This window comes from Amphiprion ocellaris, chromosome 7, assembly GCF_022539595.1.
Source record: "Amphiprion ocellaris isolate individual 3 ecotype Okinawa chromosome 7, ASM2253959v1, whole genome shotgun sequence".
NCBI classification, from domain to species: Eukaryota; Metazoa; Chordata; class Actinopteri; family Pomacentridae; genus Amphiprion; species Amphiprion ocellaris.
In genome coordinates this window covers 14,801,851-14,829,247 of record NC_072772.1, presented here as the reverse complement: position 1 = coordinate 14,829,247, position 27,397 = coordinate 14,801,851, and the positions used below count along the sequence as shown (strand labels likewise).

Genomic DNA, 27,397 nt, shown 5'->3' with positions numbered 1-27,397 from the left:
TATTTTCCATTTTATGTAAATAGAAAACTACCTAGGAACTGGCTGTAACGTGAACAAGCTTCCTTACAAGAATAGCAGGTAATTAGCTACCCTATGATGAAACTTATTTCCCCTCATGCTTTGTTGAATGGCAGGTGCAGCCCTCTGCCTCCCATAACCATAGACTTTAAATATATATACGTAGGCAAGTGAACTCAAAAAATAAAATTATCCTGACAATAAATGAATCATTTCACTATTTGTTGAATGCTATAGGAAAACAGTACTTCTCCTCTCTGCTCCGGCTGCCATCCCTGCTTTTTTGCAAGCTCTTTAATTAATTAGAGAAACCTCTCCAATGAATTCTGTGATGCTTAACTTCACAAAAGGTTTTCAGGGCATCTGGACCAAAATCCCTTTAAAATCCATCCATTTATTAGCATACATAATTTCAGGTGACTGCCTAACTTTTGCTACTGGGTTATTCGAAAGACCCATTCAAAGCCGCACTAACATAGTTATGCACCTGATGACCCATTAGAAAATGCAAAACTTGAGGTATGGCCCCATTATTACTGAATAAAAATGTAAATTATTACTAAAATATTTTATTTAAATAGAGCTCATGGGTAGGGAACTTCTCAGCTCAAAAATATAATCAAATCAAAACAGATCTCATTGTTCCCTCTTCATGTTTTCCATTTCAAATTTTGCAAAGAGCTGGTCAGACTCTATGTATAATTCAATAAATGGCTATACCATAATATGCAGTTGTATATATTAATAAGCAGTTGATCTAGTTTCGTCCAGGCAGCTCTTTTCCAGAAGATAGAAAAGTTAAAGATTCCACTGGACAGACCTCCATTTAATTGCTTTCTTATTGAAGATACACAGATTCCATCCATCCATCCATCCATCCATCCATCCATCCATCCATCCATCCAACCATCCATCCATCATGTATATATCACTTAATCCTCATTAGGGTCGTGGAGTGGCTGGAGTCTATCCCTGCTGACACATGGTGAAGGCAGGGGAGACTCTGGACAGGTCACCAGTCGATCACAGGCTACACACAGAGACAAACAATCACACTCACATTCACACTTATGGACAATTTAGAATCACCAATTAACCTCAGCATGTTTTTAGACTGTGGGAGGAAGCCGGAGTATCCGGAGAAAACCCAAGCATGCACAGGGAGAACATGCAAAGTCCATGCAGAAAGACCCCAGGTCCAGGCTGGGACGTGAACCGGGGATCTTCTAGCTGCAAGGCAACAGTGCTAACCACCGAGTTACTGTGCAGCTCAAAAGAAATATAATGATTAAATTAATTGCTTTGAACATTATTTGCGTAGTTCTAAATTGAACTAAATCAATAAAGTGAATGTGACCAATGACAAAATTACCAGAACATTTAATTCACAAAGAGACAAAACAGGAAAAAGAAAAACATTATGTTAGTCAAACTATGGTTTTGCATGCTCAGACCTTTCTCCACATTTTGTTTTAGTACTGAGCTAGTACAGTCAAGCACTGTCTGTCATCTCAAAGTTTTTAACTACAATAACAGATTAACCTACTTCTCGCATTGATGAAAATGTTGCAGGTCAGTCACACTTAATCTCAAGTGTTCAACATCAACATTTTGGTTGATACCATACTGTATGAAGTGCAAGCACTTGCGTGAGCGTCAGGATGCTGACTGCAAGGGTTTTCTGAATGTTGCGCACACAAACACAAACTTTACTTTAGTGAAAAACTAACCTGCACTTAAGTTAATAGCAAGTAGAGTGGCAGTTTTGTTTTTTTGCCAAAGTCAGTGACTGGATGTAATCCTTCCCTTGACAAAGTTATCTTTGTGTGAACATGGAGCAGTCAAGAGAACAGAGTGCACCAAGGCCTATAATCATCTGCACTATTCGTTTGCTGCACTTGCAGTTATTAGAAAAACCTAGATAGAGATAGAGAGAATAGATAGAGGCCTTTATTTGTCATTGTTTAAATCCAACGGAATTTGTGTGGAACTAGCAATCAGCAGCAGTTTGTTTTTATTTTTATATATATATATATATATATATATATATATATATATATATATATATATATATATATATATATATATATACACACACACACACATACACAAATATCACCATGAAGATAATGTAATAATCACTTGGGATGTGCATGCATCTGGAGAAGTTTTATATTTTCCTCATTGTCAACAAATCCTGTGTAAAAACAAAACCAACAAGGAATCGACCCTGCTCACAGATCAGTATCGTCTGTGTATCCAAAGTCCCATACAGATCCATTTTTGTCCAAAGACTGTTAAAAACACATCACAAAGCTGCACCATTGCACAGGATGACATGTTTCTTCATTACCAACAATATAGTGTAGTTTATTTAAAAACAGCTCCTCGTGTACATAATGATCACTTTCAAAGTCTCTCAAGACTTGTTCCTGAGAGGCAGTAGCTACTGCAAACGTCCATTATAAACACAGTTTTTTTCATCCAAACAGTATTTTTTCTTTGCCCTGTAAACTTACTGTATAATACAGACTATTGCTTATTATCTCCAACCTTTAAAGCAAGGACAGACATAAGTCCATGTACGCCTCAACACCTGAGAAGATGGGAAAAGCAAGACTAATGAAAGCAGATAAAAAGTAATAAATGCTGAAATAAAGAAAGGAACAAAAGAAGAAGAAAAATAAAATTGAACATTCATGAGTCTTGCACTGTTATGTAAAGACATATTAATAAATTCAAGGTCAAGCTAAATTTAGCTTTCACTTCAAGTGCGTCAAAGATTTCCATAAGCAACAAGTCTACAAAGGAAAAGAAGTCACTGATTTCAAAGTTAATTGGTCAGATTTCCAAGGTTGTACAGTTAGGCTGCTGCCCATCATAAATGCTGTTTCCACCCATTCATCAACCAACTTACACAGATATTTTAAATACAATAGAAAATCAAATAACTTTTTAGCAGTATCACAGACTGAAACCTTTGCATTTGTGGATAGCGGCAAACTACATGCACCAGTAGTATCATCACAGTTACATCTGCAACCTTCCTTTAACAAGAGGTCAGCTTAGTTTAAGGACAGAAAGGGTTTATTTTGTGTGATTCTAAGTTCCAAATACAGGACCTTGAGTTCAGAAATGGCTGAGTATGTGACAAGCTAGACAGTATATGCTGGGCATAGAAACAGTGGCCTAAGGCTTTTTCAAAGCTTTGTATCCAGCAACAATGTTTGTGTGCAGAAAAACATATGTATTTTGGGACGCTTGTAAAGTGCCAACAAAGGTCACGATGATGAGGTTTCACTGAGCTCTCTCTAATTATGTCATCTGAATAGACAGGAGGGTGCTAAGAGCTAACTGGCTAACTTACAAGATTGCTTGATGTGTCAGCACTCTGGAGATGGTGCACAGCATGCAGCCAAAACACTGCAAACTGTCCTGTTGAAATTTATAACACTTATAATGAGACCAAACAGCAGGTAGCATCAGCATCCAAGTGTTTCTAGGGAGATAAACATTAGCAAACTAGCTAACAGGAGGGCTCCTTCTCCAGATCGCAAATGAGGTCATGAATGGCAATGATCATCAGTGAGGTAAGTGTTGCTTGAATTTGCAGATGGGTGACAAATTAAAGAAAAAACCTAAACCCTTGTCCTCTACAGTGAGGGGATCTGGTGGCTCTGTTAAGGTGGTCAAGGTCATTTTCCTGTAATGGTTTGGGCCCGCTTGTCCCTTTAGAAGGAAGAGTTTAAATCAATATGTTTTTCTAAGTGATCACCTTTATCCTATAACAAAGCATTTCTATACAGATGGGAGTGGTCTCTTTCAAAATGACAACTCTGACATGACAACCGGACACTTTTATGTAGTTTTTTCCCTTTAATTTGCTACATGCGTGTATCTCCATTAAGATTAGCACTGAGTACAGAAGATGATAAAGCCAGGGTCATCAGGCTAATACAGTGAGTGCTAAGATAAGACACAATAGAATCTTATTATAAAAATCCCTTCCATATCAGTTTTGACTATTTACTTTTGAACTCAGTAAGAACAGTAAAAGCAGAATATATTCTGCTGTCTTCAATGAAAAAAACATTTTAACAAAAAAACTCCCAAAATGTGCATGTGCATATGTGCGTAAATCAGAGCAAAATTCAGTTTTTGTTTTTATAAATGAAAATTAAAGAGCATATTTTGCATTATTTGAACCTGATTTCTATATGGTTATGGACTCAACAAAATGTATGTTATTTACTCACTCTCTCAAAAGAGAACACAAATAAACATGTTGGTTTTCTTTCTTGCTTTATTAGATCAGCAGCAGACTAAAAAGGTTTACACAGTACACAGGGCCTAGTCTATTCATAAATAGAGTAATAGAATAGAATAAATTTAAATTGTTTATTCCCTGAATATTGGAAACGAATAAGGGTTATTCTACAAATCTTATTTCGTTTTTATATTCATGTTAAATTAGGCACATTTAGGCACAGAGGAATTCCTTTCTCCTTCAGGAGCACTAGTCCTGGCTCTCATTTTAGCTGTTATTTATGTTGCCTCTCTTACACCCTCTTTCACCAATCAAAATGTGTCTCTCTCTTCTTTTTTTAATAGTTATTGCTCTCTGTTTGACTCCCATCTCCAGTGAAAGGGTTTCATTTCACTAATGCAGAAGTGAAACCAACTCCATTTAACAAGGGAGTCTCACTGAATACTCTCGGGGCCGTGGGAATAATCAAAACACTGCAAGAGCCAGCAAGGAATACCAACTCCAGTTAAGAACAAAGGAAATGGAAATCAATGGCAGGATATGCAGATTTTTTTGACAGCTCGACATGCAATAATCTTTTGGGAATTTGCCCTCTCTTGCCTTTACCAGGTTAAAATAACAACTAAGCAGGAGAAAAAGAAAAAAAAAAAAGAACGCAGTATGTTGAATAAAGGGCACAGGATTACACCTACTTAGTTTTGTGTGAAGGTGTTCCAAAACAATCAATAAGAAATGTACTGCAGTACAAGCAAGGCTGAGTCGCCCCAGGCATGGTCATATCTTTAAGTGCACGCTACGCAACCTCAGGAATTCATTTAGAGCTAAATGCTGTGTTATTTAAAAGCTGCGGCTTATGTTTTATGGACAGTTGTATTTGTCGGTTTGACGACACTTGAGAAGCTTGAGGAAAGTTTCCATCTTATGAGCATCTTTCTTGAAACAGCTGAGCAAAGTATAGTCTCTCATAACAGATTCCAGCATCTCTGGCTGCACGTCAGACTGGAATAAGCCTTGTTCACTGTAGGTTGTGGCCAACATCCCCTCATCCAACATCTGCATAGGAACATTAGGAAACATTACGGAAAAGGGAAGAAGTAGGAGTAAAGGAAGAAGGTAGAAGTTATATTATCATCTTTGAAACTTTAACTATCAAAACAAAAGGAACTTGAAACATAATTGATGATAGTTTGTTGGTTATTCCAAGCAGTAACTGTCCCGATGAGATATCTGGGTTTAGTTACAAATAACTGTAATCCTGATATGTGAACTGACCCACCTTCTTGATGAGGACCACAACCCCTTGCTCCAGACTGATCAGTTTGTCAGACACCCACTTTGTCTTGTTGAGCAGCATGTCAGGAGCGTGGTCGTAGCGATCCATTGTTGTCTGCAGGTAGACCAACGGCTCGATCCATGACTGGACCAGCATCAGCACAGAGTGAAGCAGCCATTTGTCCTGCAGAGCACATTGGGAGAGAGAAGGGAATAAATAAGTGACTTAAAACAGAATGTCTACAAAGTTGCTCTTAAACATAAAAACAATACATTTAAAAAAAAACAAAACAAAACATCATTTATAACTTCTGTAACATAATAATGAACACAGGCATTGAAGAAAACACTTAACAGCATTGCTTTTGATCAGGGACTTGTCAGCTGCAAAACATTCAGTAATAAAAACAAGTTGAAATATGAACAAAGCAGTTGAACCTCCTTTAATTCCCCTGAGCAGACTAGACTCTGCAGCAAGAGCAAATGACCATTGTACAAATGGCCATTAAACTGCAAAGCAGGCAATATTCCAACAGAAAGGGCAGAGGATAAATGACTAAAATAAAGAACCTTGTACTATGTGCAGCTTTAAAGACCACATTTGCTATTATGTGATGACATAACTTTTACCCATCTGCTTCAATATTGCTAAAAAATGAGTGGCTTAAGAAACTGCTGCTATATACTATGGCCTTTGTTAGTTGAAGGAGGACTGTTGTAGGACAGCCAAGCCCCCCTTCACAGGCCTTTTGCTAAGTGGCTCCATCTAGTTTCCAATCCAGTGACTAAGCTGATCTTTGTCCTAAAAGGCTGCGCCCTGCTGGATAGCAGTAAAAACCTCTTTCAGTGCGTTTACTGCAAACATCACACAACCGAGCAGCTGACAAGTGTGCATGCAAACAGTAATGCAATAATATGAACCCAAGACATACACACATGCACATACACATGCGTGTGCACATAAATTAAGTCCAATCAGATCCACAAATACAGACATACACTGAAACTCAATCCTCTGCACTCACATCAAGACACACAATCCATACTCGTATTTCTTTTTTGTGTGTGTATGTGTTCTTACACTCACACAAGGAAACTGTAAACACTGCACATGAATAGATACAAAAAAGCAAAAGTGCACACACACATTACTGCCATTCTTAACAGATAAAAATCAAAGCCCTAACAAGGAAAATACAGCGGCAATGTGCATACAGATATCTGTTGGATTTCACTTTTGGAGCTGGGCATGGGTAAGGCTTTGGTGATGCACGCGTAGCCAGCCTGGCTGCTCTGGAGCTGCAGAGGGAATGGAAGGAACATCTCCTCCTAAAGAGAATTCACAAAAACACATTTATTTACCCTCCATTTTCAAAAGTCAACTTCATCAGCAGCAGTATTAAGTAACATCTATAGTACCTTTTGGAATTCCGTGGGTTTTAGCCATTGTTTCAAAAATGATTACACTCTAGTCCTAACCTTAAAAAATACCTGCCTGCAGAACAGGGGAGCAGCGTCACTGTAAGACTTTTCAAACTGATTTAAAAACCTGTGTACAAAAAGACATAGCAGAAAAAACAAAAGCTTCACCAGTCTTTGTCACTGGAGATGCGTTATGTTCTCCGGCATGCTCTCATCTGTAGACCCCATGCAGCTTATTCTCAATAACAAGCCCTACATCAGGGTAGCCAACACAGTGCCCGCGGGCCCCTCGTTGCCCGCAGAGACCATGTGAGTTGCCTGCCACACGTGTTCTAAAAATAACACTAGTCACCATGAAATTCCTTATCAAAAATTATAGTTGCTGTTCTTTTTGAATCAAAAATACCTACATTAATGCAGATTTTAAATTACAATATTTATTATAAGTTTTTTTTTTTTTAAAACAAAAATGTCTTCGGTGTAAAAGAATTTTGACCTTGTCCGAGTCAAAGTTCACTGCGCATGTCAAACCACCACGTCATTCTGCTGAAGCGTCCAGGCGCAGACACTTTGGGAAGCTGGATGTGGTTTTTACCCCCAAAACATGACAGAGAAGTGAAAGAGAAAACACTATTTTCACGATGACTGGGAGGAAGAGTTTTTTTTCACGACAGTAAAAGATAAATGTAAGTGTCTTATTTGCGGGGCGACTATTGCGTCGGCAAAGCGGCACAATGTGGAGAGACGCTACTTAGCCGTCACATAGCTTCCATGCTAACTAGCCACCTGGTAGCGCACATAGACTGTATGCGCACTACGGACAGGAAAAGCATCTACTACCCGGCGAAAAGTTTCTTCGTGGAGAAAAATGTACTATTAGAAAAGCTTATTTCAATGACAACGAACGGGACTCCTCCATGACAGGTCGGCATACAGGCTTCATTGTACGATGCAGAGGTGATCCAGACATTGAAGGTGCTACTGGAGGAGCCGTCAGCTGAACATGGTGACCTGTTGCTACACACAGAAACCCCATGGATCAGCAGGGGAACAGTTATGCAGCGTTTTTTGTCACTGTTGGCCGAAATCAAAGAGTTGATGCAATCCAAAGGGGAAGACATCTCGCTGCTTGAGGACACTGAGTGGATTCTTGCCTTTGCATTTTTAACGGACATCACTGGGAAACTGAACCATCTGAACTGTGAGCTGCAAGGTAAAGGTAAGACATGATAAGCTCTGCAATGCCAGGCTTCCCACTAACACACATTTACAGACAAAGAAAGAGGTAACATGTTGTCATTCACAACACCGTGCCATTACACAAAAATGTGAAAAATAATTTGTTGAAAACGTAATGATTAGTTGTTATGATCTGTTAAAAATGTTGCAATGCTGGTGAAAAATGCTGGTGATTAGTACTAATGTGATAGGATTCATTTCAAAATGTGAAAGAGTTGATTTTTTTTCCTGCATAACTGATAATTTGTACAAACATGGGACAGAGTTCATGAATTGTTCAAAAATGTTACAAAGGTAGTGGATTGCACAAGTGAAGCATGATTTGATGACGTTTAATGATTTCGTAAAAATGTTAGAAGTGATAATTTGCACAGAAATCTAACTGGTGTGATTTTGACCAAATGCTGCAAATATGCTGATTCATACAAAACTGCCAAGAAAGATATTTACCAAAGTTTCAGAGATGGGATACCTTTGACTTTTAAATATTGGAACAGATTTCCATATGTGTGTGTGTGTGTCTGTGTGTTTCCTACCGTCATTGTTGTGGAAATCGTTAATAATTATTGTAAGGAATAATTAACATAAATGTTATCAGACAGTCTTTTTACATATTATTTTCATTATTATTATTGTTTAAAGACGATGGCGCGAGTTTGCTATTGAGGAAGTTTGTATCAAACAAGGTGTCCTTCGTACTACTCAGTACCCTTGAAGTTGCTCTCAGGTTCAAAAAGGTTGGTGACCCCTGCCCTACATCATCTCATTTCAAAGACCATTTTGACTCTAGAGCCTCAAACTGAAGGGGATTCAACAGGCCGCAAAACCTGCGCTTTCGCTGCTGCAGTATATCATTATGGCATTCATATTACCCCATCCTAGGTATGTTTCTTCAATAAAACATTTTTGGTTCAGAGGAGAGATATAAGATTACTTTGACGCCTCGCAGTGAGGCGATGATCATGTCAGAATCAAAAGCCAATGACACACAGTATCTAACAGAAAAGGTAAGTGCCTCTGGTCCAGCATAGTGCTGAAAAGACAGACAAAAAAATCCTTTTGCTCTTCTGCACCTGTGCAGTTTGGGAAAAATGGGGCTCATGACTAGGATTACAATTGTTGTTTTAGCACTTGGATGAAAAAAATGGAATCATTGCTCCCTGGATTACTCTGTTTTATTGCATAACAAGACCTTTTTGTCCTATATAAAAAGTAATATTGGATTCAAGCACAAAATTCTGCACTGATGCTGCCTAAAACTGTTTCAACAGCACAGATTTTCAAAATGCAGATTTCATATTTCATAAACAAAATAAATAAATAAAACTATTTTATGCCCAACAGGCACGAACATTCCCCCCCATAGGTAATTTTCTTAGATTGCACTCGAGTTGAATCCTTTCTCTAGTTACGATGAAAAACAAAACAAAACCCTGTCATGTGAAGAAAAGTGATTTAGTTTCTCCTGAGATTAGACACACAACTAAATCTTTGCCCTTGTTGTTTTCTTTAGGAGCATGCGGATGCAGTGGGTCTGCTGAATAGTTAGTTTTTTTGTTTTTCACATTGTACAAGTGCCAGGATTCATTTTGGGTTAACAGTCAGTTGTACTCACAAACAGAGAACACGATTCTTCTGAGACACGGTAGATGAGCTCAGCATGATGGATGACTCGGTCTAGAAGTTTCTCTTGGGAGATGGAAGTGCAGCCGGAGAGACTGCCCTGCTCTTCTTTACAGTCTAGTGGCATGCTTACAGTAAGGAGAGAAGGCCAGAGCAATAGAGCCCATACACTCCTCTGGATGACTGAAGACACAGACATAAAGATGTAACAGTTGTTCACAAGTAAATTGTAAAATGCACTAGTCCCAACTAAATGATCATTCTATTTCTCCATTGTTTTATTACAACCCGATTTAAATCGCCACTCAACAAAACCAAATATTGTAATTTATGCAATTTCTTAAATAGACAGCAAAATTGCAAAACAAGGTCATGATTACAAAGGATACCTTACCTGCCATTGTGTGCATTCTGTCAGTCTTCTTCAAGCTTTTTCTTCCTATTCTGTCATTCTGACTTCTTTATAAAGCCTGACCAGGTCATGAATAAAGAAAAACTAATTTTCGTCTTACGTAGGTTCTTGTAAAAAGACACCAGTCTTGCCAAGTCAACACATTTCATTCTTATGCATAACACAAAGATGGTGACTACAGATGGGCAAGTTAGGTACAAACGTGTAGGTGAAACCGTGTTACCAGATTATTCCATGAATCACTCTCGCTGAAATTTGGGACATCACCTTCAGCTGAAGGAAAACGGACTGAAGCAAAAGTTGAGCCTCAAAATAGACTAAATAATCAATTTGATATTCTGATTAAATATATAGATTTTTTAAAAAAATCATCAAATCACCATATTCATAGTTAGATTGAATGATTTGAGTTCTTCATACTAGTGCATCTCAAAAAATATGAAAATAGTGAAAGAGCTCATTTTTTTCTTAGTTTATCTCAAGAAGGTAAACTTTCATATATTCTACATTCATTATACGTGAACTAATATATTTTAAGTCTTGATTTGTTTTGTTTTATGCTTACCATCTTGAAATATTAGAATTTCCAAAGATCGCTTCAAAAAGAAGGAACTTATGAGACAGAAAAGTGTAGCTTCTGAAAAGTATGGTCATTTATATACTCAGTACTTGGTTGGAGCTCCTTTTCCATGGATTACTGCACATGTAATGGAGGTTGGCAGCATGCACTCTAATGCAACATTAACTAGACCAGCCGATATACACAAGCATTTATTAAGGATAATAAAAACAAAATACACAATATTTACATATTCTTCATGTGCTAAGAAAGACCTACAGAGTGTGTGCACGCATGTGGGGAGTGTGCCAAGGACAATAGTTCTGTCTTCAGCACGTGTTAGACATGAACAAACGAGACAGAAGCGGGAGGTTTGAGTGTCTTCTCCACCTGTGGGTCTGTTTGGAGCCTGACTCAGATTATGTGAGTACGTGACAACTTTGGAGGATTATTGTGCCAAGTGATGAAAAAAGACAAATCGATTTTATCATGTGGAGCCAAATACCCAATTCCTTCATCCTACAGCAGATCACAACATACAGCTCTATAGCTTCAATAAAACAGTATGTGCACATGATGATAAGAAATCCTATGTTAGCCGTGCTTACTGTTGTGCTATGCTAGCTGTGTATGTGGATGCCTAGTTACCACAGTCCAGGAAAGGAAAAGTGTTCCTGTGTGTGTGTCCTGTGTAGTTCCGTCGGTCCAGCCATTGATGTGTAACTTCAGAAATTTCCAAGATGAAAGACAGTTTGTGCTGTGGAGGTTTCTGAGGCCGCAGGTCGGAGGGAACCTGTAGCTGGTCTATTCTCTGGTCAATTAGCAGCTAGGCGCTAACGAGCTCTGTTGCCTCTGTTACTGGTGCAGTTGGCGGGCAGATTTCCAGTGTAGCTGCTGAGATAACTGAACTCAGTCACACTGAATTAGCAGAGTGTCACCAAAAGTTTGTGAAATTTGGGTGTGTCTCTATCATGAGTATAAACTGTATACAGTCTACAGCCATGAGCGAGAGCGCAACAGGTGTGCTGTTGGTTTGTTTCCGGTCCAGGTGTCAGGTTACCTCAGGTGACTGCATTAGCAATTACTATTTACCTTTCAGAATAAAAGCTCTTTTCAATCACACATTTATCAGTGAAGCACCCTGTGGCCGCTACATATCCCCCGTTTTCATCTCAGACGTGATCTTGTGAGCACAAATGTGTCATCTATAGTTGAAAAGTTAATGTGGCAGTTCATTAATTTTTAAGTTTTGCAGGTAGTTCATTAGCCAAATGCGCACTTGTTGACTCCATTTAAATTGACTAAGCTTGAACTTAACGAAGTTGCAAAAACAAATTAACAGCAATGGTATTGTATAAAACAAATTTAATCCTTAAGTTAGTGAGAACAGGACGGTTATTCATGTTAATCTGTAGCACTTAAAATGATGAGACCCTTTTCTGTAATGTGAGAGTGTTTTGCACTTGAGATGACACTAATGAAGTGTTACCAAGAAGCTTGTCCATGTATACTTACAAAGTTTAACAGTGGTGTTTGAGTGCAATCAGAATTTTGACTTTAAAAAAAGTCAGACTATTTCTGACTGTCAGAATTTTTAGACTTTCAGAGTTGCTAACAAATTCAAGTTTACTGATGACATTATAAGAAAAGCAAGCTGTCTTACTGTCAGTATAGGTTTATATATTATGTTAACATATTTAGTTATGAATGATTTTGTGCTCTAAGCTTTTTTTCCACTATAGTTGCTCAGGGCTGTAAATCTCCATGAAGCCAGAGGCAGACATACTTCTGGAATAAAACCATAGTCTGAGCGGTGTCAGAGAAGTTGTGGTCATCATCTGATGAGTCTAAATGCAGGTTTTGGCCAGTATTCCAGCGTGTTTCTGTTGTGTGAATACGCACACAGTCGATGGACGTGGCAGTTTTGCTTAGTGTCCTTATGGGGCCTTTTGTCACCCCACTTCAGTCTGTTATGAGGGCGACATGTTTATGCAGCAGATTTGTGTGGCAGGCTCAGTTGTTTTCTCCTTTGCTTTAGGAATGAGTTTTCCTAAACCTTTAGTGTCGTTTTCCTGATCTCACGCAGTGAAGGGTTACCTTGGCGTGCCATTAACACATCATGAGTGCACACTCCTGGTTGCAGGTTTTGCAAGAACAAAGACTTAAAAGTTGACTTGTCTTCTAAGTCTTCTGGTGCGTTCTTTTCTTGGAAATATGCATGCCTCAGACGTTTGTAATAGTCTCTAGGATGCTCACACTGAGAGTGTTTAAATTGGAGAACTGCAACCATTGATGTGATCTCGTCAGTAGGAGAAGAGAATTCATCTGTCAGAGCTTGACAATATTCCTTGTAGTCGCTTCTGACACTGGAAGGTTGGCACTGTATATACCTGTGGATGGTGCTGGTTTTTCACACAAGTTTAATTTTCTCCTGTTGGGTTGCATTGGGAAAGTTAATCAGGTTATCATCCAACTCCCTAAAAGTAATCATCAGTGTGCTGATCACAGTTGTTTGGAACAAAGGTTCAGTGTCTTTATCTATAAGATGGAGTTCCTGACACTGTGAGGTCTTTTCAAGTGAAGGCGAAATAAGCTAGTGTTAGTACGGACATGTGCATCACGTGCTTTGGTTGAGAAGTGGAGGCTGAGCAGCTGTCATCACTCTCATAGCAGTGCAGAGACAAGGTGGATGAGTCTGGAAATGCTCTGGTTCCCCCATTTGAACGGATGAGCACTGATGAATGTGTCAAGCTTCAGTGGCTAAGAAGAACACGGAGCAGATTGTCTATGAAAGGAGAAATTACTATCTTTTCTGTCTGTTTCAGAGAGGTGGGAAGTCAGGTTACTGTTACCTGTCTCTGAAGGGTTGAGGAGCTGACTTTACTCCCAAGGACTTAGGGTCAGCTGGGAATTCTTCCCATCCTCTGAGTGGAGAAGGAGTCAACATTTCATTCAAGGAGTGTTATGGTTTGGGGGGGGGATTTTAACCCAAATGAGTGGATGGCCGGAAGGGGGCGGGGCTAAGCCAGGCCCTTGACAAGGAGGAGTGTGAATAGGAATTAACCAGAATTACATTGGCTGAACAACTGGGTTTATTCAAGGTGTTCTGATCTAAGCTTCAACAATACCTCCTTGTGTGAGCAGATGTATTACTGTATATAACAGCGCATGCCTTTCTGATTAGCTGTCTGCACCTCATGGAGGAGAAAAGCAATTTGCACTCACACTGCCTCTATCTCCTTTACTATATTATTATTTTCTCAGGCCACCTTGCTGTCTAAGACAATGCTGGTTTGCTCGTGGAAGTTGAAAAGCGAATACTTTAACGATGGGATTTTGAATGCTTTCTGCACATCACACCTATCACCGAGTAGTAAATCTATCCTTCCTATACTTGCTGAAATTCAGTCTGCTGATAAATTCAGGGTAGTCAGGGTTTAGGCTGTGTGCTTGGAGAGACATAAACTGGTCTGCACAGGGGTTCTCTATTGTTTGTCTGCCCTGGAAGGTGAGATGGAAGGTGGCAGTACACTAACTTAACCTAGTGATGTGGTAGCTTGCACTATGGGGAGTTTGTTTACCAGACTTAAACATGCACCATCTGTAGTGCAGGGCAGTAGCAGTTAGGGGTGTCTCTCTTAAAGCGACTAAAGCTGGAATACATGGCAGTAACAGCTATGTACATAAATTCTGTGTCACGGGTCCAGTGAAACGCTGTGTTTTAATTAAAATTAGTACTTGAATTAACAGCTAATTCTGACTAGACTGTTGCTGTAGCCCTTCACAGGGCAAATGATCATATTTGGTAGCTTCCACACACATTACATATGGCGTTGCTCCTGCCTCTCAGTGAGGTCGAGAAGCATATGGTTTTCACCCAGCCAATCAGTGAAGATCACTCTACGTTACAGCATCCCACATCATGGCATTTGATCAATCAGCAGAGGCCTGGAACGTATCAAACTTTCTCTTTTCTCCGTAGTTGAAAAAGACGGACTCACGGCTCAGTCCTCTTCCATATTTGCCATCTAAATGTCAAAACTAACCATGGCTAGTTGACGAAAGTCACACATTTTACGGTTGAGTAGTTGTGCTAAGTGATGATATACATTTCTTGGAATATTTTATTTTTCTTCGCACTATTGGGTAAGGAATTATATATGGTAACTTCATTAACCTTGAATTTCACAAAAGTAAAAAATCTTATGTCCTCCAATAACACTCTCGGGTTGAAATTTAGAATTTCAATGTATTTCAGTGCATGCCCTTTAAATATGTGGTACTTAAATGTTGAACTGGAATTCTTGCAATTATTACAGAGCACATCTGACTTAAATGGATAGCAGCAAAGCAGACTCTCAAGGTAACGCTCAAGATGGCACCACAATGCACTTCTTTGTAAGTATAGCTGAAGTCCACATAAAGACTTTTTGTCAGTTTAAAAATGAAGTCAAATTTGTTATATTGGCAAAGAATTAGACCAAAATTAATATTGCACATTCATGAACAATTGCCAGCAGTACTATACCTCACGTTGGGTGTCAAAAGATGTAGGTGCAACTGTGTTACCAGGTTATGAAATTAAGTAGTGTGTGTGGTGTGCATGTGTGTGTGCTGGTTGCGAGTGCACCAAAAGCAACGTGTGTGTCTCTGCCTTAAACACGTTAGGCAAGAACAAAAAAGACTGTGAAGCGGGAGATTTGAGTGTCCTTTTCATGTGTTTGTCTGTTTCGAGGTTAATTCAGATCATGTGAAAATATGTGGCACCTACAAATATCTCTGTTTCTTATGTAAAGTTCTTTTTTTTCCTAAATACTCTGCATCTGACTACAGGGAATTTGTATCAGCCTACCTAAATTGATATACATTTCATTTCCATCCATCCAACATTGAGATATTGTCCAAAAATCCGAGAATGAAGACTGAGACTGATTAGATTTATCAAACAAAAGCCAAAAATGGAAGGGGCTGAAAAATCCCTCTTTTCAGCTGAGGTAAGGGTGTAATGTAGATTTAAACATGCATGACAGAAAAGGCTGCAGAAAAGACAGCGTACAACTATAATAGACATAACAAAAGGCGGCTGAATGAATGAGAGTGGGAAATCACTGGAATCTAACAAAACCCCTCAAATCTTCCTTTTTTTATTTTGACATTCATATTCCATTCTGCTCAGAAAACCATGGGTGTGTGAGAGGAGCTCTACCCAGAAGCTATGGTTTCCCAATTGTAATGACTGTGTTCAACTGTCACAGATGGAAGCGCATATATCGTAGTAACCCATGCCTGCTTGAAACACTGCCAGCCTAGGTAGGCGTACAGAAATCCATTAAATGCTCCATTTTGAGAGTTTCTTTTATTGCCTCGAGCATTTGCTGCACTACTTACTTCATCTGTCCTTTAAATTACTTTTATTATGAGTGTAATCAAATTGGAAGATTAATGAGGATGAGTTGCCTGGCAATTTATAGTAATAAATCCATCGATGTATTTTGGATGCAATTTACAGAATATTTTTTGCCATGTACGCAGAGGGAATAAAATTGCTTGTTGTTGATATTATGAAACACAATCATGTAATCAAAAAAAGTAGAATGCATTGGGACACTAAATAAAACTGTTTCCTTAAATGAGGATTTTTAGTTTTCTCTTTACAGGAACCAAACCATGAAGTACGAGACGACATTTAAGACACTTGAGCTCAAATGTTTATTTATTCAGTCAAGCATGTTTAAGTATAAAGTGGGCTAAGCTAAGCTAAGACAGACAGGGGATCAGGAAGTAGCAGCTGATGGGTATTGAGTTACTGAACTCGGCGTCACAGTGATGGTTGCTATTCAAGATACCCAAAGCCTCCTTTCACATATGTCAACCTGTTTCATATGAATCACTGTTCTCTTGTCACCTTTCTTTTGCTCCTCCACTTTATTCCTCTGCCGCAGTTTTGCTCAACAGATTTTCACACCTCTTTAAAAAGCATCTGGTTTTCTTCCACCTAGTGTTAAATCCTGTTAAATGTGCAGGGAGTTTAACAGAACACAAAACATCCTAATTAATGTGACAGAGCTCAAGTCGGAGATGTGATCACGACTCTGTAATGTCAGGGCATTTTGTTCAGTTTAATCTAAATTTGGACATCAACCAAAAGTTATTTGTAGCTTCTTTTGTTGAACAGTCTAATACAGATTTAACCTCGTTTCTTTTTCACGCTGGAGTCCATAAATTCACATCACAAGTAATTAACCAAGATGTAAATATTGTTTGTGCATTCACATTTTTTAGTTAGTAGTTTGTGATCAGACAGGGTATGCTATTAGCAATATTCTGATGAGCTCGTAATGACTGACTGGCTGATTAAAAAAGTGAATTTTCACTCACTGGTTGGGTTTATAGAATTATCATTGATTTAAAATGATCCTTTTTACAAAGTTACTTGCATGTTAGAAGCTTGGTAAGGTTTAGGTGCCAACACTACTTGGTCAAGTTCAGAAATAATATCGTGCTTTGAGTTAAAATGCAATTCTTTTCACGACATGCTTAAAATGCCTAATCTATTTTTGGGTTTGCCAGAGTGGTGAGTCCAGGCCTAAGTTATATGTAATTGGTTGCTGAGGCACAACAGCTGGAACGTAAAATATAATAAATGGCAAATCTATGTTGATTAGAATCACATTTCTGATAAGTCACAAACAAACGTAATGAGGGAGATATATGCAGTTTAGTTGTGTAGGAATGTAATTTTTGGGAGACAGGGCTCCACAGTCAGTAGAATTCTTAAATTCAAATATTATTTTCTGTTAATATCACTTTATTTATTTAATCCCTAAGACTGAAATACAGATAAGCATAAAAAAAGACATTAAAGTATCACATTCAAATGAATTCGTCTACATTGCAAATGTAATATACCACCAATTTGTTCTATGAATGCTTATTTTTTACTATGTTTAAAGTATTATTGATGAAAAGTTCTGTTTTAAAGATTTACTTATGGCTTATAAGAAGTTACATTCCATATCACTATGTGTATGATAGATGCAGTCACTCCTACTGGCATTTTATATGGGTAGAGAAATCTACTATGCCAGGAAACTAAAGACGATTGCACACTGTCTTGATCATTGTCAGAGCCTTGCTGCTGCAATTTCCTTATTATCCATTTGTTAACCGTTTGCCCAGTGTCAAGCTGACTCCCCATGCTGCTGACATTTAAGGAGGTATTTTGCATTAATTCTCTTCTCGTCTCTGAAACCCTCTTGGCCCTTGCCCGTGCCACGCTGGACAGCTGAAGGCGTGTTTGTAAAGTCAAATTCTGTGCAGTTCATCCTGTTCTTGTGGAGTTGTGAAGGCTGCTTCTCTGATCGTGTGCTTTGGCTTGGTCCACTGCAGTAAACAAAGCATTTCCATCCACACCATGAGGGATGTGTGATATGGTGAGACTGTGTGGAATGGACTTTTTCTTTTTGCAGCCCTTGCACTCAGTGTGTAATAACAGGCTTCTGTCTTTTGTCACACAAACCACTGCAGATACACATGTGAGTAGATTTTCTGATAACGCCTACCTTCAGTAAGTCATATCACCGGTTCTTCATCTCTTCATACAGGGATGACAGGATGGCTTTTTTCTGCATTTTTAGATTTGTATGGAGTCTAGCCTTGCTAGTTAGTTAACTTGTAGTAGATTCTGGCACTTATTTCAGGTGCACCTTGACAGTTTTCAACAATAACTGAATTTATTAGTGTTAACAGTGAAATGATGGACAGGATTTTTCCACATGGAACTACAATAGATTGCATTATTGAATTAGAACAATTATGAGTCTCCAGCACGCTGACCAAGTATCTAATTAGTGCCTGTGATTTCAATGTTGAAATATGTAAACTGATACTAACCTCATCCTGGAACAGAAATGGGATTTTGAGTCACTAGGAGCTTTTAAGTCTTGCAGGTCATCCTTACTTAGCAGATCAAATTGAATTGATTTATGCTGCAAGCAGATTTTTGGATTTCTGTGCCACACTAATGGATCCTCACACTCCCTCATAACTAAGGGCTTCAAAGCTGTTCGTCTGGCACCAGACCAGGGAGTTTTTGATAAACATCTGTTCAACTTGCTTTCATACAAGGGTTGTGTGAGGCTACTCATTAGACTCTGATTGCAAAGGTGTGGCCAAATGAAGAGCAGTTTTTTTCTTTTAACCATCTGACTGTGGTTTGTGGGCTTGCTGGTTCTGTTGATGCGTTCCCTTTACCTGTCAAATGGCCCACTCAGTTCTCAAAAGTTTTGTCCCAAAAAGCCTTTTTTTTGGTCTTTGTTTGGTCTCTTAAAAGCATAAACAATTGATTTTGTTTGGCTATTATCAAAGGTTTTATCTCCCTCTGATAATTTTCCACAAGTGATGCTACTTGGCCTGTGAACTCCCTTATTGCTGTTGTACTTGGTTTTATTTTTGTGAAGAGGGTGTTTCTTACATTTTCGTTTGCCAGCTTTGAGTGCGTCTCTATTTGTCAAATGATCATTTTCATCCTTTTTTAAACACTGAATTCCAGACTTGTTATATGACAGACCTTGTTTGGAGCTTTTATCTTTTGAGCCCCCAATTTCATTGTGATGAGCAGTTTGTGTTGTTACAGCTCATCAAAACTCATCTTGCAGGTACACTTTCATCTGCTCTCATATTTTCAATTCATGAATATGAGATGTATACCGGAAAACTCTGAAGTAGTCTTTACAAGATGTGTCATCTAAGGACACTTGACATAGTACATTTAGTCGTTTAAATGGATCCTCAGTGTTAATACAAGGGTCAAAGATTGTATCACTGTCACATCTCTCTAAAATTTTCAGTCAATACAAGACACTACGTAACATTTAACCATTTATTTCAGAATGACATGCATTTGTGTTTGTCAGTGACTCTACTTGTGTTGGTGCTCTAGACCATTGTGAGCAAGCAGGACACAGAAAGTCCTTACTGGCAGAAAACTGACAATCACATAGTTCAAATGGCTAAAGTGTGAACAACAAAAACTAGAAAACCAACTTTAAATCGGCCATGCTGTACAAAATCCATCCTTGTATTGCTTTAGAACACAATTGTGTGTCGCCTGTGTCCCTCAAAATATGGGAAATGCCCGTGCCCTTTCCTTCCTCCATAAGTTTGAAAGTTTGTCAAGCCATTCAAGGTGTATAGCCTGCTGTGATCTCACAACAGGATAGACACTGATCCCAGCAGCAGCTCATTTTGATTTAGAACTACCGATACAGAAACAGCCCATTTAGAACAGAGCTAAAACCAAATATATCATAGGCTTGGGGTTTTTTTTTAATGGTATTTTTTAACTGAAACTTGATATAGGTATTCTGGGGATATATGAGATTACATTAAGTTGTTAAATGTATATGATATGGTAGCTTTAAAGGAGGAGGCTGTGGAGGAAGCCGAGGTGATTTGCAGATCTGTAGAAGCTGGTATAGCAACGATGTGGTGAGCACAGAGCAGGCAGAATGAATGAAGCCTGCCTCGGTTATAAAGCGCGTCAATTGAGCTGAACCTAAGTCGTGAAGGACTGCACAGAAATGGGGCTTATGACTACCACTAACTTCGTGCCTGCCTGAACTACCATGAAGCTATATTCTACTGAAAGTCAAAATGCTGATTTTTATTTCAGTATGAACTTTTATTCTGAAGTCCTTTCAGAAACCACTGAGAGACACAGAAACCATGTATTATGGAACCTCTCTGAGCGATGTTCTCCTGTGTTGCAGCAAGTTGCTCCAGTGACAGTAGAAGCTGTTCAATATCACCTTGTTGCCCTTATGTCAAATTAACCCCCTTGAAGGCAGCTGACCGAGAACGTGGCAGTGCAGTTATTGCTTGTCATGTCATATATGAAGTGTATTGTTTAGCTCCCACACCAGACAAACATTTGGTTTCCGAATCAGTATCAGTTATTGTCAAGAAGGCAATATTTGGCAATAAAGTATGCTTTTCTTCCTTTTCTTTCTGCATCAAGCTGTCACTGTTAGACAACTGTATATATTTTCTAAGAGAAAAAGAATAGTGTTTTCATATGTTACACTGCTTGAGCATCAGTTTAGACAATTTTAGTTGCGCATTTTGACACTATGCTAAATACTACGTATTTTGCTACATTTAGTCAGACAGCTGCTCAGTTAAAGATCCTCCAGACCTGTTTGAAGATAAATAAATATACTCTACTTTAAATAATATTGTTTTAATAAGTCATTACATTCAATGGTATGAACATAATTTTAAATTAAACTGAAAAATGCAGACACTGTTTCTATCACACCAATGTATTATGTGTATTCCATGTGGTAGAAATTTATTTAGTGAAAATTCATACCTTTCAGTGTTACCTTGTTGTTTCATTTGCACATACCAGGTTTATTCACCCATGGGTACAGTCACATGTGTGTTCTGAGATGCCATCTGATTTCTGAGGCAATTTCTGTTTCCCAGTATAAAGTGAGAATTGCATTCACCATTGTGGCTTGCAAAGATATGCATTAATCAAAATACATGAAGTGGGGAAATGGTGGTAGATTGCATATTTGCACCAAACCTTTGCTCCTATTTGCGAAAGGCAACTGCCTATGTGATATTACGTCTGGCATATACAGTACGTAGTGTTTCATCTTAATTTTAAAACAGTTCATCTGGGAAAACAGGGAGTTGGTGCAGGAATTATGAGTTAATATGTTGATATGGGAAAAGAAATAAACAAAAACAATGAAAAAAAGCATTTGTCATAAATCTGAAATAACAACACAGATTGTTTTGTTTTCCATCCAACAGAAGTCATGGCTATTGCATTATCTAATGCCCTAAATTCAGGGACAGTTTGCTGCAATATGTAAATGGCTTCAGAATATTACTACACATACCTAGCCCTCTTCTGATTTTCATTCAGTCTCCATCAAGGAATGTTTCCATTAACTTCTGTGCATGTTCTTCAAATGCAATATATCTATTGACATCTCCAGTAGAGTTTCTATGAATCATCTTCAAAACAAAATCCTGAAACCATGAGACTGCTGCTGCTTGGTCCTACCATACTTTGCGTGACAAGACTGGTATGGCACAAGGATCACATAGTGGTACAACAATAGTCTGTTATTGTCTCTCCAGGGCTCGTTGAGATGCACAGGGCACTCAATGAAAATTCATGCCTCACAGATTTAGTTTGTTTGAAGCAAAATGCTTTTTCGTACTTAAAGAATCCATGTACCTTCTGTTCAGTCCTTATGTGTTTTGAAATCAGAAATTAGAGAGCAAATAAAAAAGCAAGTGATTTTGGCTTTGATTTTGGCTTTTATTTGCATGAATATACACCCAAAAAACATTTTTTTCAAACTTCAAACTTTTTTTCTGCTGTGTTAAATCTGGCTTCCCACTAGGAATATCATGTTAAAGTTCAGTTCACATGAGACCCAAATGTAGGACACACAGATGGGCAGGTAGAGCAAAGCAAAGGGAACTTTAATAAAACTTACTTGGCGGTTGACAACAGCAAAAGGTGCTGCAGAGTTCTGGCAGGATTCATCTAACTAAAGTCCAAATCAAAGACAATGCAAAATGTGGGAAAACAAAAACAATGGTAAAGAATAAAGCAAAACTCATGTAACTACATGGGGACATGAAGAGGAAGGCAGGAGATGGGAACATAAGCAAGTAAAAACACAAACTGGCAAAGAAAGAAGGAAGACACTAACCAAATACAAGAGGGAGACTAAGGTTATGAGACACATGTGAAAACAAGCAAACAAAAACACAAGGATACAAAGTAAAACAAGCTATGATGTACAAGGACAGATTTTACAAATGAAATGGGAAACAAACTTAAACTAAACCCAAGACCATGACAGGAAGTCTTGCTTGGCTTGTGTGTAATACATCGGTGTTTTTAACAGATGAGTGCCAGATCTAGTTGAATATAATAGAATGTAATATTTAAATAGTATACTTCAAGTTTCACACTTAAGGGGGTCATTGCAGGTAATGTCAGTACATGACACTGACACTGGAGTGTTTTTCAATTTATAATGTCCATGTTCATGTACAATAATTAGTCATGCAATTATAAATGGTAATAAATCACATTTTCTACAGTTCATCCAGTCAGTATTTGTAAGTGTTAATAAGCATTTTATGAATGGATTTTGGTCCAGATTTCTCTTAGCCTTTTTTTTTTTTTTACAGTGAGGGCAGTCAAACAGCATGGAGGGACTCAGCAGTGTGTTCTGGTACAAAATCCATGATACCTGCATCCACACACCCAACACATCCCTCCATAACAGGCTACAGTCTCTTGTCTATTATATTACCAGGTTTGCTACAGCTCAGCTATCATCACACCAAGCTAGCCAACATAATAGTATCTCTGACAGCAAGAGTCAAATAATTACCTTCACACTCAAAGAATACACTATCTAGCCTCTACATTACAGAAATAAAATATTCTAATTGGCTACTTTGTTATTAAACCAAACATACAGTCTTGTCCCAGTCACCCTCCTTTCTTCTGACCAATAGTCATTCCCTGAAACTGGTTAGCGCCTGGCATGTTTTTTTTTTTGTTTTTTTTTTGATTTTGCCACCAGTTCATATAACAGGGGAAAATGGATTTGCTGACAAACTCCTAATGCCAATGAGGCAAAGCTTAGGTCCCCATCCACACTCATCTCCCACTGCTACCAACTCTACACATCTGAAACATACAAATGTACAAAACATACAAAAATACCTGCATTTCAGACCACAAGATATAATCTTGTCTTAAGTTCATGGAATGTAGGAGTTTCCTGAGCTCTCTCTTGAGTATAGGTTGTTTCACTAAATCTTATCCTCTAGTCTCTTCCTTTCTTTGGCAGCCCTGCACCATACTCAAATGGCTTTTTCTCTCCCACCAAACAAACAAATTGCCATTTTTTTTTATATCCGCTGATTCTAAGCTCACTCTCACTCCCAATGGCAGCTCCTTGGAGCCTGTATTTGCCTTCGAACCTCATCTATAACCAGATTCCCATTGCATGCTGCTTTTGCTTTGCTCCATGTAGGCTGTACTATGCTTAGTCCAATCCCCATGCCCATGCTGTACCTGGAAAACCTTCACCTGAGCCTGTATAAGTGCATCCTTTGGGTTCCATTTCCTCCGTTGTCGGACTATTGATGTGGTCATTTGTACTGTTGTATCCATAGACTCGGACAGATTCCTTGTCTTGCTGTTGCACGGCAAACCAAGGAGGTTACTGGTTAGAGTGAGCCCTAAAATCATTATTCCATACAGGGTCACACTGCTAAGAGACCCTGGGACATTCAGGCTTGAATACCTTTGCAACTAGTACATCATACACTGTCAGGGGCCTAAACAATTGTGGCGGCAGTCCAAACTGGAGGGACCACAGTTTGAGCGTGCCTGGAAGGTTTGATGTCTTTATACTCAATGCCATCCACTAACTACTGTCTCAACCCTTTAATCCGCTCCTTATCACTAAGAGCCACATCATGCTTCCTTCGGAAACTGCATGCTCCAGCATTGTTGCAATTACTTCCTGATCTAACCTCTTTTTCGAACATTTACCCTTTACAATTGAATTACGTATACCTCGATTCCTCTAGCTTACTCTTTATCTTTGCCCACTTAAAGTTGAATATGTTCAGTGCGTCCATCAGTCCTTTGTTAGCCATGGTGCTGTGGTAGTGATGGTTATCCTGTTATCCATGCTTGGCAAGTCCTAAAGCTTTCCTAATAATAGCCTCCGTGGACATTGTGAAAATGGTGAAATAGTGAACTATCCCATAATGCTTACCTCCAGCTGATACCACAGTAAACTCTGCAATTACAAAACACATCTGAATGTTCTTAACACTTTCCTTCATTAGCCCTTTAACTATGTCTGGCACTTTGAAATACCCTAATTCTTACCATAGCAGAAAACGTGGAATAAAACCAAAGCCTTCGGTAATAATAGCACATGCTAATGACTCCATTCCAGCTTTATTGACATAATTTAAGGTGTGCTCCACACAGGCAGAAGAATCTGGTATTCTGGCTTTCTGCACTGAGGTGCAGATTATCTATTCTAGGCAACTACACAACCTGCAATCCACTACACTGAAGAAAATCTGATGTTGTACATTGAGAGGATTGGAAGGCCTAAACTGTCCAACAACAACACGCACACTTCCCCTGAGGAAATAGGATAAGATATATAAGATATAGGAATAAGCTTCTTCCCCGTTTCTATCCTGAAGTCGCCACAAAAATACAACACATCTTCCAGCGTTCCATACAGCCTATAGGGCACTCTATAGACCCCAACGTGGGAGCGTGAACATCAAATAGGTTTCTCATTGTCCCAGTGGGAGGCAAATCTATAGGTAAACCAAACACTCTGTTCCTTTCTTCATTTGTATGTAGCTTTTCTAAATAAGCCTGGGGTGCTACTTTCATATATAGTGACACAAAATACAGATGGGTTTCTGTGCTCCTTTAGGTTGCCAATCTAGCTTGGATGTCATTTTGCAACACATTTATGCCCCCTTGCCTCTACTGCCTTCAATCTTGTACCAGTCTGTCAGTGTCCTGTTCCCTCCTATGCTTTGTTTCCCTGCATAATCTCACAAATCTTTTCACACCATATTCACGTTTAAAGTCCCAATTTCTCTTAACTTCTTCTCTGTCCCTCTCAGGGTCTGAAGAGCAGCTGTCTCTTTATAACAGTTGCCTGTATACAGTGCCCAGTTCAGTTTGGGTGTCTGCCTATCACTCCTCTCTTTACTTGGCCGCCCACTCTCACCACTCCTCTGGCCCTGCTGTTCGATGTTACCTTCTGCTTTCTCTTCAGTGACAGGGATGCTGATATCACCTTCCTCCAGCCACAAGGGCATTTCTGCAGTTTTCTTTCCTCTCCCTTTGATACTGTGGCTTCCACTGAAGGGCTATTCGTGTCAATTCTATTCCAAGGTCAATAGCCAGGTGTCCTGCCTGTGAATCATCTTCCACCACTGCTCTCTCTGCCTTTCAGGGAATACTGTGACATTAATTTTGTGTGGTGTTTTGCATCATGATTTTTACATCATAACATTTATTATTTTTGTTCAATATCTTGTGCTATTATACATAGTCAGGTCTCACAAAAATGAGATTTTAGTCTCAGTAGGATGCACCTGATCAAATAAAGCTCTACACTCAGACAGCAAGACACAATAAAATGGACATCCTTGTGAATGTTGAATTCTAGTCGTTTTTGTTTCAAAACTCCTGTTTGCTCATATCTCTGTCCATATGGCCGCATTTACTACACAACTGGGTTAACAAGTACACTTACTAAGAGATAATAGTTTTTCAACTCATCAATATTTATGTATGTCCCTTGAATTTTTGTGTTTCTGTGCAGCAGTCTGTAGGCTATATAGTGGGTATCAATGATTGTACTGATTTCATTATTTAAGACTGACAAGAACTGAGCAGACTGAATTAACATGACATACAGCTGATGCTGGTTTTTCTTGTCAGGTCTTTTATTTTTAATGTGCACTTATGTAACCTCTTGTGGCATTAAAGCACAGAGACCTTTTTATATTTTCAATATAAAAAAAATGAAAAATCAGTCAGCTCTCGCACATTGTAGCTACTAGCTTGATTGTCCTTATTTGTCTATGTTGATAAATTATTATCATTATCATTTTATATGAACAAAATCATAAAAGCTACATGAAAAAACCCTGCAGGATTATTAGCCTCTGGTCTGTTTCATGGCTATCTTATTTGTTCATGGGAGCAGTGAAATGGAGAAAAGGGGCTATGTGAGCTTTTTTAATGAAAACTTTGAGATACAAAGAGACACCCAATTTTGCAGTGCCGTACCAACAGTCCTCAGGCAACTAAGAAAACTACACATTTGTATTATTTTATGCGTCTTTATAACTGTGTTGACAGTGCAATCAGGTTGTTATGTGTGTACGGTGCTCGCTTGTGTACATGTGGGTTTGCATGCTGATGCATACTAGCATTGATTGTTTGTATTCCCTGCATGGAGAAAACAAAAATCCATCTCAAAAATAATTAACAATGTCCTATAACTTTTAATTAAACATTAGTAAATGAAAATGAGCGATGCACTTTCTTTACCTAATGAACTTTAATTGCGACATTTATTTAGTTTGACACTGTTCATAAATTTTACTCATGACAGAAAGCAAACAAAGAAAAGAACTTGTTAAATACTTACTTGTTCTTTCACAAATGTTTAGGGCAATTAATGTATATCTTCAACAAAATATCTGGCTTATTTACAGTAACGAGTTAAAGAGTTTACAGTCAGCATTCTGAAAATAGTACAGAAGATGATCAAAGAAAGACTTTTTAAGTGCAAATTTTGTAGTTTATATTAATTTAGTTTATAGTTAGTGTACAATTATTTGTGTACATGTGCGTGTGTGTGTGTGTGTGTGTGTGTGTGTGATTAAACCTTTAGGCATACTTTGAGCAGCAAAACATAAAGAAATTTCCCAAATGTTTGTATTTTTCTTTTATTCTACATTTTGATCAGTC

The 27,397-nt window shown here is 38.5% G+C and overlaps 1 protein-coding gene across 1 annotated transcript; it reads right to left on the bottom strand.

Moving 5' to 3' along the window:
• Positions 1-4,303: 4,303 nt before the first annotated feature.
• On the bottom strand, positions 4,304-10,275 carry smtla (somatolactin alpha). The gene is made up of 5 exons (XM_023271177.3): positions 10,236-10,275; positions 9,834-10,024; positions 6,773-6,886; positions 5,562-5,741; positions 4,304-5,338 (listed from the first exon to the last, which is right to left on the bottom strand). Exons 1-5 carry the CDS (start codon positions 10,249-10,251, stop codon positions 5,144-5,146), a joined length of 696 nt encoding a protein of 231 aa, XP_023126945.2. The 5' UTR covers positions 10,252-10,275; the 3' UTR covers positions 4,304-5,143.
• Positions 10,276-27,397: the final 17,122 nt, after the last annotated feature.

Excerpts from the sequence above, each read along its gene's own strand:
- smtla (XM_023271177.3), bottom strand. Across the intron at positions 5,742-6,772 it reads GTGAAATCCAACAGATATCT|GACAAATGGCTGCTTCACTC; the intron begins GTATGCACATTG and ends TGTGCTCTGCAG. Across the intron at positions 5,339-5,561 it reads TTGTGGTCCTCATCAAGAAG|ATGTTGGATGAGGGGATGTT; the intron begins GTGGGTCAGTTC and ends GTTCCTATGCAG.